At 41.2% G+C, this 13,708-nt stretch overlaps 1 protein-coding gene across 7 annotated transcripts in view; it reads left to right on the top strand.

Moving 5' to 3' along the window:
* l3mbtl3 (L3MBTL histone methyl-lysine binding protein 3) overlaps nt 1–13,708 on the top strand; it is a 155,556-nt gene that overhangs the window by 99,467 nt on the left and 42,381 nt on the right. For 5 of the 7 annotated variants that reach the window (XM_073057303.1, XM_073057298.1, XM_073057300.1 and 2 more), the window contains one exon: nt 1,193–1,327. The exons of the other annotated variants lie outside the window; for them this stretch is intronic. In XM_073057303.1, coding sequence (XP_072913404.1) covers nt 1,193–1,327 — 135 coding nt within the window. The remainder of the gene's footprint in view (nt 1–1,192; nt 1,328–13,708) is intronic. 7 annotated transcript variants of the gene reach the window in all.

The raw sequence follows: 13,708 nt of genomic DNA, 5'->3' as shown, positions 1-13,708 counted from the left end.
CAATAAATATCAAGGCTCCATTACCTATGCCTTCCAAAAAAATACTAGGAAGGAATGTGAATTTAATGGGAAGTCATGTTTGATTAACCTTTGAATTAATGGAGAGAGTTGATGAGCACAGTGTGGCGGAAGTCGTGTCCTTAGACTTTAAGAAGCAATTTGATAATTTGCAGTTTGTTAGCCCACATTTAAAGTCACGGAACTAAGGTACAAGGAAACCATGCCTGAGAAACGAGAGAGTGAGATTGCTGTGTGGTATATGGTGTTATTTTCCGCGATGAGAATTATGACCCCTTCTCATTTTGAGACGATGTTATTGATTTAGCATTTCTAAGTTTGCACTTTGTATAAACTACAAGCTGACAGCAAAGGCCTTGGGAGGAGAAAGACAGCCTAGTGAAATGAACATATATTGCAGATGAAACTGAATGCAAGAAAGTATAAACTGGTGTGGTGAAGCAGGAAGGAAGTGGGAGACAATGTGAAGTAAATGGTACAGTTTTAAAACACAGCTGGGCAGGCAGAAACAGCATGACCTGGGGGTGTATGCACTCAAACATTTGAAGGTGGAGGACAAGTTGAGTAGGTTTTTACAAATGTTAATTGGACTCTTGCCATTATTAATAGAGGAAAAAATTTTTGAAGTTGAATAAGTATACCATATCGTAATTAAGCGCAATAAGGCAAAATGCTCAAATATTTTCACTTGCAGCTTCTTAATTTCAGTTGATTTGATGAAGCAGTTCATTGGCTAAAACAAGTGACCTTTCACTGATGTTTGGAGACAACAAAGCATATGCTATTAGAATGAGGATCTCATATTTTAGCAATAATGTAAAATGGGGTGTTTAGTAACCTTAATGAAGTTGCTGTTTAACCTGCCTCCACAGTACAAAAAGATTTTGACACAAATTAGCATTCACTCCAAGAATCTTTATGTGAGCAATGGAGAAAAAAGCTTAATTGGTACTTTGAGGGTTGTTTCTCTGAAGATACTGACAAAACTGAATTGTTGGATTCGAGGGGAAATGTATTTCTCATTGAGTTGTAGGCAGAAGACTTCATCGGCTGCCTACCTGAGTGAGAAAATATCAATCTGCAATACTAACTTCAATTTCTCTTGTACAAGTTACCTAAAAAAAAATGTTGTTGGAAGAGTTCAGATTTAAATACAATAATGTTTGGTCTACAGAAAATGCTCCAAGGACAATTGGCTGGCAGAAGTAGCTGCTCAAGCAAAAAGGAGTGCTGAGGATTCTGTCTCTGATGAAGAATCGCCCTGCAAAAAATCCCTTTTGTTTTCTAGCAAAGGAAGAAAGTATCCCAGGTCAGCATTCCACACAAATATAAACTGTAATATATTGCCTACAAAATGTCTAATGTTCTAGTTAACTACAGAGTTATAACTGCATAGAGACATTGGCATAATTTGTTAATTATTTTGGATTCTCCACTATATCATTCATTCATGCATGAACTCGCCTAGAGATTCATCCCTTACCATAGCTCAGTGAAAGATTGTTCTCCTTATCTGAAGTCAATGGGGGGGGGGGGGGGGGGGGGATACATTTGGAGTATTGTAAAGAGTTTTGAGCCCCATAGCTAAGAAAGGATGTCCTAACATTGGAGAAGGTCCAGAGGCGGTTTATGAGAATGATCCCAGAAATGAACGGATTAGCGCATAAGGAGTTTTTGCTGGCTCTGGGCCAGTACTCACTGGAGTTTAGAAGAATGAGGAGGTTCTCTTTGAAACTTTCCAAATACTGAGAGGCCTAGATAGAGTGGATGTGGAGTGAATGTTGCCTGTAGTGGGTGAGTCCAGGACCAGAGGGCGCAGCCTCAGAGTACAAGGACATCCTTTTGGAACAGATGAGGAGGAATTTCTTTAGCCAGAGGATGGCAAATCTGTGGAATGTATCGCCACAGCTGGCTGTGGAGACCAAGTCACGGAGTATATTTAAAGAAGAGGTTGATAGATTCTTGATTAGTAAGGGCATAAAAGGCTACGGGGAGAAGGCAGGAGACTGCCGTTTAGTGGGAAAATAAATCAGCCATGATCAAATGATAGAGCAGACTTGATGGGCTGAATGGCCTAAATCTGCTCTGCTGTATTATGATCTGAAAAGCAAAGCACCAGTTACAGATTTAAACTTCTAGGTAACTGAACAGCATTGCAATAAGGGCAATAATCCAAAAATGTGGAGTATTGCTCAGTTTATAAAATAAAAGGCAGGACAAATCCAATCCAGTTAATATTGTCTGAATCAGTCTACACTCAACCATTATCAGATTGATGGGAAGATGCCATCAATGCTTCTATCATGTGGTCTTCTCTCAACAATGTCCGATTTGGGTTTTGGCTGGATTTTGTGCTCCAGACCCCATCACAGATGAATTCCAGTGGTGTCTTGACACCACTGGCAAGGCCAGCATTTATTTACCACACTCGTCAAATGTTCAAGGTAGTATTTGGCCAAGTGTGGTAAATAAATGCTGGTCTTGCCAGTGGTGCCAAGCTGCGGAAAGTGAATTTAAAAATCAATTGAAAATTGGTTATTTTATCCTGTCATTAAAATGTGCACCGCACTTCTATAGCGTCTACTGTCACTTCTACAAAATTCAGTGGTGATTCCTGAGTCTATTGATACTCCAGAAATGGTGCTTAATGATCTGGATTATAAGGAGTACAAGATTTTGATCTTTAGTGAGCTGGATACTGCTGGGCATGACCTGGCTTGTAGATCCTCCTCTGCACTAGCCCAGTAGCCAAACTTGCCTTTTGTGGCTTTCAGTGACTCAAAACCAGGACCCTATGACCTTGCCCACATTTTGCCCTGACAGTGAATGCCTTGTCACTGTTCCTTGTCTCGGATAATTTAGAAAATTATTTTTTAAGCTATGAATTTGGTTAACTTAAGAGTATGAAGCTACAGCAAAATAAGGGAAATGAGAAGTAAAGGCATTCAGACTAACAATTTCAGTGAGGGTCATTGACCCCATTCGGATGGATGAAACTGAGCTACCTGTGCTAACCAGGGGGTTAAATGCAAGTGTATTTACTCCTTCAGCCATGCAACATATAGAGCAATTGCAGTGGTGAGATCAAAAGGTTAGAGCAGTGAATCTAACTTGTGGCATGTTCCCATCTCCAGCAGTGCACCATACAGGCGTGTGAGTCTGGAGTGCGCTGGAGCTAGCCAGCCATTTCAGTAGAGAAATGTCAGTGGGCTGTGTGGTTGTTCTGGCCCTTATTTTAAATTTGGTGAAGACTCCATACTGTAAGTAAAATACATCTCCAGATCTATCACATATTCTATAGAATTCAAAACAAATTTATTGGAGGATAGATGCTTTACTAGTTGGGTGGGGGAGGGAATGGGTAAATGGAGAAGAGGGATTGCACTTGATCTTAAATGTGCTTTTGTGCTATCAACTAAAGGGTTCAGTCTTTCAAAAAGAATTAACAGTTCAGTATGCCCAACTGGCTCATTAAAGGGCTAGAGCGTTATGTCTATAAATGTATATATCATTATTCAAGTAGAACTATACATCTAAGATATTTTGATTTTGTTGGAATGGTTGCCATATGATTTTGCACTACTTTGCAGTGTTTGATGAATAGATTTACTGCTGAACATAAAATTTACCATAACTTCTGGACAGTTGCAGTGCCTCAGAAATATCTTTGAAAGAATTGCAAAAAATATGTTGGCTGGACTTGATGTTATGTAGATTTAATTAATAAAATAATGCATTATGCACATCTCTCACTTTCACGGGAATATTTTAAACTCTTGATGTTTAGCCATGCCATATAATGTGCAAATTCACCTATGAGTTATGAGTTAGTCTGACAACTACTTTACTAAGTGAAAAATTTGTCAAAGTAACTGGCTTACATTTTACTTTAAACTGTAACATTTATTATACTCTTCAGAATCCTTTAGAGAGATGTATACAAATGCTTAGTTCTTAGCGTAAATTGCAGTGAAAGCTGATGAAGATCAGCATTGAAATAGAGGTTTCCTTGCCAGTTTAATTCCTGAGCTAGAAATTTGGTCACGAGTTGTATTTTATTTTTGTTATTGAAGGATGGAATGTTAAAATAAAATAGATACATAGAAGTAATCTGGTTCTTTTCAGAATGCATGCAAATTTCAAACAGTTGTACATAGTGTATCTGAGTAGAGTGGCACTGTAGCACAGTGATTAGCACAATGCTTTATAGTACAGGTGACCTGGGTTTGATTCCTGCCACTATCTGTAACATTCTCCCCATAACCACATGACTTCCCTCCGGGTGCTCCAGTTTCTTCCCACAGTCCAAAAACATAACAGTTGGTAGGTTAATTTGTCATTGTAAATTTTTCCATGATTTAGCTAGGATTAAATCAGGGGATTGCTGGACAGTATGGCTTGAAGGGTCTAATTCATGCTGTAAGTAAATAAATATGAAGCAAAGAGTGTAATGTAGTGATGTTAGTCCATGTGCAGTGCACGGTTAATTACTCCAATGCAAACCTCATTTGTATATTTGCAATAAGGGACTATGGAAAGGTGATCGGATCTTCAATATGCAGGTTAATCAGTATGTTTATCACCTGCACTTGGAGTAAATTTCAAAAGGAATTGGACGAATATTTGTAAAAGAAAATTAACAAGTTGGTAAAGATGAAACTGGGAGACAAATTGAATAGCTTTTCCCAATAGCTGGGCATAAGATATAGGAGTAGAATTAGGCCATTTGACACATCAAGTCTGATCTGCCATTTCATCATGGTTGATCCAATTTTCCCCTCAGCCTCAATCTCCTATCTTCTCCACATATCCCTTTATGCCCTGACAAATCAAGAATATATCAACCTCTGCCTTAAATATACATAAAGCCTTGGCCTTCACAGCTGCCTTTGGCAAAGAATTCCACAGATTCGCCATTGGCTAAAAAAAATTCCTCCTCATCTCCATTCTAAAAGGAGCCCCTCTAATCTGAAGCTGTGTCCTCTGGTCTTAGATTCTCTATAGGAAACATCCTCTCCACATCAACTCTATCAAGGCCTTTCACCAATGGATAGGTTTCAATTAGGTCACCCTCATTCTTCTGAATTCTAGTAAATACAGGCCCAGAGCCATCAAACACTTTTCATATGACAAGCCATTTAATCCTGGCACAAACAAGAGAAAATCTGCAGATGCTGGAAATCCAAGCAACACCCACAAAATGCTGGAGGAACTCAGCAGGCCAGGCAGCATCTATCTGGAAAAGAACAAGACCCTTCGGGAGGACTGGAGAGAAAAGGCTGAGGAATAGATTTAAAAGTGGGGGAAGGGGAAAGAGAAACATAAGATGATAGGTGAAACCCGAAGGGGGAGGGATTAAGTAGAGAGCTGGGAAGCTGTTGGATGAAAGAGATACAGGGCTGGAGAAGGGAGAGTCTGATAGGAGAGGACAGAAGGCCATGGAAGAAAGAAAGGGGAGAGGTGCACCAGAGGGAGGTGATGGGCAGGCAAGGAGATAAGGTGAGAGAGGGAAAAGGGGATGGGGAATGGTGAATGAGAGGGGGGTATTAATGGAAGTTCGAGAAGTTGATGTTCATGCCATCAGGTTAGAGGCTACCCAAACGGAATATAAGATGTTGTTCTGCCAACCCAAGTGTGGCCTCATCATGACATATTGGAATGTGAATGGGAAGTACAATTAAAACGGATGGCCACTGGGAGATCCCGCTTTTTCTGGCAGATGGAGCATAGATGCTCAGCAAAGCAGTCTCCCAATCTACATTGGGTCTCACCAATGTACAGGAGGCCACACTGGGAGCACCACACACAGTGCATGACCCCAAAAGACTCACAGGTAAGGTGTCACCTCACCTGGAAGGACTGTTTAGGGCCCTGAATGGTAGTGAGGGAGTAGGTGTAGGTGTAGCACTTGTTCTGCTTGCAAGGGTAAGTGTTGGGAGGGACAAATGGACAAGGGAGTCACATAGGGAGTGTTCCCTGCAGAAAGCAGGGGGAGGAAAAGATGTGTTACTTGGTGGGATCCTGTTGGAGATGGTGGAAGCTGTGGAGAATTATATGCTGGATGCGAGGATGGTGGGGTGTTAGGTGAGGTCAAGAGGAACCCTATACCTGGTAGGGCGGTGGTAGGGCCCCTCTCTTTGAAGAAAGAGGACATCTCCTTCGTTTTGGAATGAGGAAACTCGGCTTGAGAGCAGGTGCAGCGGAGACAGAGCAGTTCAGAGAAGGAGATGGCTTTTTTTTTACAAGTAACAAGGTGGGAGGAGGTTTAGTCTAGGTAGCCATGAGAGTCTTGAGTTTGTAGTAGACATCAGTAGCTAAGCTGCCTCCAGAGATGGAGAGACAGAGTGATCTAGAAAGGGAGGGAGGTATCAGATATGGGCCATGTAAATTTGAGGGTCAGGTGGAAGTTGGAGGCAAAGTGGATGAAGTCAATGAGTTCAGCATGGGTGCAGGAAGCAGCACCCCTGCAGTCATCGATGTAGGATAGGAAAAATGCGGATGGTGACCAGAGGCTTGGAACGTGGTTCCACGTAGCCAACAAACGGGCAGGCATAGCTGGGACCCATGTGAGTACCCATGGCTACACCTTTTGTTTGAAGGAAGTGGGAGGACCCAAAGGAGAAATTATTTAGAGTGAAGACAAGTTCCATGAGGCGGAGGAGATTGGTTGTGGAGGGGAGCTGGTTGGGTCTGGTGTCCAGAAAGAAATGGGGAGGTTTCAGGCCTTCCTTGTGAGGGATGAAGATGTATAGGACTGGACATCCATAAGTAAAATAAGATGATGGGGGCCAGGGAATCTGAAATCATTGTAAAGATCCAGAGTGCGTGAGGTGTCTTGGATGTAGGTAGGAAAAGACTAAATCGGGGAATTAAACAGAGTCAAGGAATGCAGATTTGAGTTCAGTAGGGTAAGAACAAGCTGAAACAATGGGTCTACCTGGACAAGTGTGTTTGTGGATCTTGGGTAGGGGGTAGAAATGGAAGTTGTGGGGTACAGGAACTAAGAGGCTAGTGGTGGTGGATTGGGAGATCCCCAGAGTCGATATCCACGGGTCAGGTGCCAGAGGATTGGAGGATAGCTCATGTAGTTCCATTGTTTAAGAAAGGCTCAAAAAGTAAGCTGGGAAATTATAGGCCAGTAAGTTTGACATCAGTAGTAGGTAAATTATTGGAAGGAATACTAAGAGATAGGATCTACAAGTATTTGGATAGACAAGGACTTGTTAGAAAAAGTCAGCATGGCTTTGTGCGTGGTAGGTCATGTTTAACCAATCTATTAGAGTTTTTTGAGGAAGTTACCAGGAAAGTGGATGAAGGGAAGGCAGTGGATGTTGTATACATGGACTTCAGTAAGGCCTTTGACAAGGTCCCGCATGGGAGGTTAGTTAGGAAGATTCAGTCGCTAGGTATACATGGAGAGGTAGTAAATTGGATTAGACATTGGCTCAATGGAAGAAGGCAGAGAGTGGTAGTGGAGGATTGCTACTCTGAGTGGAGGCCTGTGACAAGTGGTGTGCCACAGGGTTCAGTGCTGGGTCCATTGTTATTTGTCATCTCTATCAATGATCTGGATGATAATGTGGCAAATTGGATCAACAAATTTGCTGATGATACAAAGATTGGTGGTGTAGTGGACCATGAGGAAGGTTTTCAAAGCTTGTAGAGGGATTTGGACCAGTTGGAGGGAATGGGCTGAAAAATGGCAGATGGAGTTTAATGCGGACAAGTGTGAGGTATTGCACTTCGGAAGGTCAAACCAAGGTAGAACATACAAGGTAAATGGTAGGACACTGAGGAGTGCAGTAGAACAGAGGGATCTGGGAGTACAGGTACATAATTCCCTAAAAGTGGCATCACAGCTGGATAGGGTTGTAAAGAGAGCTTTTGGTACATTGGCCTTTATAAATCAAAGTATTGAGTATAAGAGTTGGAATGTAATGGTGAGGTTGTATAAGACATTGGTGAGACCGAATTTGGAGTATTGTGTTCAGTTTTGGTCACCTAATTACAGGAAGGATATTAATAAGGTTGAAAGAGTGCAGAGAAGGATGTTGCCAGGACTTGAGAAACTGAGTTACAGAGAAAGATTGAGTAGGTTAGGACTTTATTCCCTGGAGCGTAGGAGAATGAGGGGTGATTTGATAGAGGTGTATAAAATTATGACCGGTATAGATAGAGTGAATGCAAGCAGGCTTTTTCCACTGAGGACAGTGGAGAAAAAAGAGGTCATGGGTTAAGGGTGAAGGGGGAAAAGTTTAAAGGGAACATTGGGGGGGGGGGGCTTCTTCACACAGAGAGTGGTGGGAGTGTGGAATGAGCTGCCAGATGAAGTGGTGAATGCGGGCTCACTTTTGACATTTAAGAAAAACTTGGACAGGTACATGGATGAGAGGTGTATGGAAGGATATGGTCCAGGTGCAGTTCAGTGGGACTAGGCAGAAAAATGGTTCGGCACAGCTAAGAAGGGTCAAAAGGCCTGTTCCTGTGCTGTAATGTTCTATGGTTCTATGGATGTCTTAGATGTTGCTTCACTATGTCCACATAATTTTCCTTCCTCATGATGCCATCTATTTTGTGAATTGCACCAGTCTCTCCTGCAGCAAAGCACCCCCACAACATGATGCTGCCACCCCCATGCTTCACGGTTGGGATGGTGTTCTTCGGCTTGCAAGCCTCACCCTTTTTCCTCCAAACACAACAATGGTCATTATGGCCAAACAGTTCAGTTTTTGTTTCATCAGACCACAGGACATTTCTCCAAAAAGTAAGATCTTTGTGCCCATGTACACTTGCAAACTGTAGTCTGGCTTTTTTATGGCAGTTTTGGAGCAGTGGCTTCTTCCTTGCTGAGCAGCCTTTCAGGTTATGTCGATATAGGACTCATTTTACTGTGGATATAGATACTTGTCTACCTGTTTCCTCCAGCATCTTCACAAGGTCCTTTGCTGTTGTTCTGGGATTGATTTGTACTTTTCGCGCCATAGTACGTTCATCTCTAGGAGACAGAATGCATCTCATTCCTGAGCGGTATGACAGCTGCATGGTCCCGTGGTGTTTATACTTGAATACACTTGTATGTACAGATGAACGTGGTACCTTCAGACGTTTGGAAATTGCTCCCAAGGATGAACCAGACTTGTGGAGGTCCACAATTTTTTTTTCTTCTGAGGTCTTGTTTGATTTCTTTTGATTTTGTTTCTAAACTTCTGACCCACTGGAATTGTGATATAGTCAATTAAAATGAAATAATCTGTCTGTAAACAATTGTTGGAAAAATTGCTCGTGTCATGTGCAAGGTAGATGTCCTCAACGTCTTGCCAAAACTATAGTTTGCTAATATGAAATCTGTGGAGTGGTTAAACACTGAGTTTTAATGACTTCAACCTAAGTGTATGTAAACTTCTGACTTCAACTGTACCTATCCAGGAGTCTCTTAAAAGACCCTATCGTATCCGCCTCCACCACCGTCGCCGGCAGCCCATTCCACGCACTCACCACCACCGCTTATATTCTAGTCCTCTTGAAATGAAATCTAACATTGCATTTGCCTTCCTCACCACAGACTCAACCTGCAAATTAACATTTTAGGGAATCCTGCACAAGGCTTCGGAAGTACCTTTGCACCTCAGCTTTTAGTATTTTCTCCCCACTTATATAATAGTCAACCATTTAATTTCTTCTACCATACACTTCCTGACACTGTATACCAGCTGCCAATTTTTTGCTCATTCTCCTAATCTGTAGCCTCTCTACTTACTCAAATCTACCTGCTTCTCCACCTGTCTTCATATTGTCTGCAAACTTTGCAACAAAGACATCAAATCCATCAACCAAATCATTGACATATAACAAAAAAAATAATCGGTCCCAACACAGACCCCTGTGGATCATCGCTAGTCAGTGGCAGCCAACCAGAAAAGGCTCCCCTTATTCCCACTCTTTGCCTCCTGCCAATCAGCCACTGCTTTATCCGTGCTAGAATCCTTCCTGTAATACCACAGGCTCTTAACTTGTTAAGCAACCTGATGTGTGGCACCTTGTCAAAGGCCTTCTGAAAATGATAGATCAACTTTTATTTTGTGCCGTATGACTCCTTGAAGTACAAAGCAAATTGCAGACTGCATTCTGGCTATTCTTTATCTTTTACTTGGGAGCAGTACTGTTAAGTGATAGTGCTGTTTCAATTGGATGTTTTTCATGTGATTTGGGATACCATTTTGAAAAGATAATGCAAGTACATCTTCTTCAGAAGGCTTGGGGAGGAAAAGTTGGTTGACCGACATATTTGGATTGTTCAAACATGTAACATTAATTTATCTTGCATCTTTGGAAACCATTCTCCTATAAGATGGCTGAAAAGTTCACCCAGCCTTTTTCTTCTAAACCATGGCCCATAAGAAGCTTGTACAACAACATTGGCGGACAGCATCTAGTTTGGTAGCATGGAAGAGGCAAAATCAAAGTACTTTGCTTAGAAAACATTCTCCTGGATCTTACCAGTAAGTTGCATAGAAATAAAATTTTCATAATTTTTTTCCCTATCTGCTTATTGATTAACTTGTTACCATGGGGATAAAATAACCATTAGGAGAAGCATCAGAAAATGTTGTAGGGGATTAAAAGAAAAGTACCTGATGTAAAAATGTAGTATGAATATTTAGGACAAAATAACTAGACTAATAATTTAAGAACGCTGATAATGTTATCATTGTTGACTATCCCACTATAGACATCTTGGGTATCAACACTGACTGGAAAATGATCTGAATCAGCCACATAATGGGTGGATATAGGACCATGTCGGAATTTGAGAATTCTGTGGTGTCGTTCACTTCCAGATGAGGCCTAAAGCTTGCAAGCCTTGTTGTTCTAGGGACCTGGGTTTAGTCTTGATCTTGAGGGCTGTCTGTGCAAACTTTGCATGTTCTTCCTGTGGCTTTAAGTTTCCTTCTAAATGACTCCTTACTGTAAGTTATTGGCCCTAAAGGCATCAAAACAGCATGTGAAAGGGAGAATAGTTGCAGGGGCAAAGGGAGATGAAGAGAGGGGTAATGGGACATTTGAGTGTTCAGCTGGGACTGGCTTGAACCCAGTAGGCTAGATGGCTTCCTGTTTGTAAGTCAAGAGCGGAGTGGAATATTCTTCTCCCTTGTCTGGATCTGTGCAGCTTCAACAACTTCCAAGAAGCTTGACACCATCCAAGTCGTTTTGGATAGCTTGTCACTTTCCTTGATCGCTATCCAGAACCATCATCCTAACCTCATTATTTATCCCTTCATCATTACCATACAGTTGCTCAGGACTATTCAGACAGCATCTCTACCTCCACGAGGGGTAAGGGCAACAGGTACTTGGGAGCATCACCACTTGTATGTTGTACCCCAGCCTGATGTGGAAGTGTATGGCTGATCCTTCCTGGAAGACTCTTCAGAATAGTACTATGGGTATAGGGCTGCAGCGGTTTGAGAGGTCGGTTCACCATTGGCTCCTGACTGGCAATTAATGAATTAATAATGTCTATACTGGCCAGTTTGCCGGCCTGTGGTGTAGTGGCTTCAACACCGGATTTCGAGGCGAGAGGTCCCAGTTTCAAATCTGGCTGGCTCCTTGCACACTTTCCTTTCGTGCTAGGTTGAATGTGGAGCTAGCATCTTGGCCTTGTAAAATAAAACAGACAAAATGCTAAAGAAATGGCAAGGTTGCCACCGGATGCAACATGAGGCCGGGAGAGGAATGACAAACTGGCCAGCTAACCCTAACTATAAAGCCAGACCATGAAGTGCTATTGTAATTGGAAATTATATTGTTGTTGATATAACTCCATAAATAACTCCAACTTTCCTTTAATGTGACATAGAATTTTTCAAAGAATCATCTATGTGTTCATATTGTAGAATAGAGCAGGGCAAATAATCCACTGAATATTATTTAAGAAAACACATTAATGCTCTGAATGTTGCACATACAAGATTCAAGTGCTGACGTCTTAAATAAATGGCAAGAATTGAATCAGGAATTGTACCGGTCAAATTTCCACAGTGGCTCAACTCATGGCAAAGCCATTAGCTAGCTTGGGCTGCATGGTTAAAACAATGGGTAGGTTATTAAAACTAGATTAAAATCTTGGGCAAGTGGTATTTTACTAGCATGTGTTGAATTTACAGATGGCAATGTGATCATTAAATTGGCTGTCTTCATTTGGAGGAGATAAACCAATCAAAATTGTGCTCTTGGAGATCTCTCAGCTGGAGTGTGATTACACTCTGTGCTTCAATGATCTATCATCATTACTCAAGAATAGAATGTTTTCAAGTGCGTATGACAAAGTTGGCAAAAAAAATTGCATAAATAATTACATTGGACCAAAACTTGTGGGGTGGTTAGAAAGAAGGTGTGGATTATGATTCTACAACCTGCTTCCGATTTCATTAATCACAGGATGAGTCAACTCTAACTGTGCTCTTTATTGACAGCATTAATTTCTGGGCATTGCTGCTAACAGAGTGTCTCATTAAATCATAGTGACAATTTAGAACAGCTATTCTGTTCCGCAGACAGTGTTCGTGTTAATTTGAGAGCCATCAAAATACATTGGCATTAGCTAGTTTTATCTCCAGTCATGTATTTGCATATTGAAGAGAATGCAACTAAAATGGCTTGCATCACTGCTTTATCTTTTGTATTTCTGAAACATTTTAATCACTTTAAAGAATATGTTAATGAATACTGCAAGCTATTCCAATAATTTACATATTATGTAAATTGGTTTTGTTAAAATGTCTCTCTTACTTCGCTTTTATATGTTAAGGATGGGTTTAATATTTCATTGCTTGTTGGTAACTGGGGAAACACCAAATCAACCAGCCATTACTCTGCTCAACGTTGCTTCATGTTGACTCTAGTGAGATCTGAAACGGGCAACTGATGTGCAATCACTTGTTTGTCCATAGGAAAAATTTAAAACCTCATCCAATGAGTACATTGCCTTAATTCCGCCTGATTCATTACTTTGACTCCTATTCAAAACTGTATTTGGAACAGGCATTGCTGCCAGCATACTCATTTATTTCACATCACTAATTTGCCTTGAGGAATTGCTGTTGAGTTGCCACCATGAATTGTTAATGTTCGTGTGCTGAAGGTATTTCAGGTAGTGCTCCTAGATTGTTACCATTGTTGGAGTGGCCACCTGTCATTCAACCTGATTTTGGAGTAGAGGCACTGTGCTAATGAGATTGTATTGAGGACGCTCTGCTGAGTTGCTGCAATCCCTTATAGATTTTACATACTAAAGTCACGGTGTGTCACTGGGATAAATGTTAAAGTATGTAGTTAGTTTGCTGATCAAGTGGCTTACTGGATGATGACAAACTTTTAGACAGCCAAATAAAGTGCATGCCATCGTACTGATGACTCTTGCCCCACAGATAGATACCTTATTGATCCCAAAGGAAATTACAGTGTCACAGTAGCATTACATGAGTGTTGGAGAATTGGAAGGCACAGAAGAGCACCAAGCCCCTGACTTGCTCTCTTGTATCTATTATATTTTATTGAGATACAGCTTGGAAAAGGCCCTATTGGCCCTTCAAGATAGATACTTTATTCATCCCCATGGGGAAATTCAACTTTTTTTCCAATGTCCCATACACTTGTTGTAGCAAAACTAATTACATACAATACTTAACTC

The sequence above is a fragment of the Hemitrygon akajei genome, chromosome 9, assembly GCF_048418815.1.
Source record: "Hemitrygon akajei chromosome 9, sHemAka1.3, whole genome shotgun sequence".
Taxonomy (NCBI): Eukaryota; Metazoa; Chordata; class Chondrichthyes; order Myliobatiformes; family Dasyatidae; genus Hemitrygon; species Hemitrygon akajei.
Note: the sequence above shows the minus strand (reverse complement) of the source record. Positions and strands in the feature narration are given on the sequence as shown.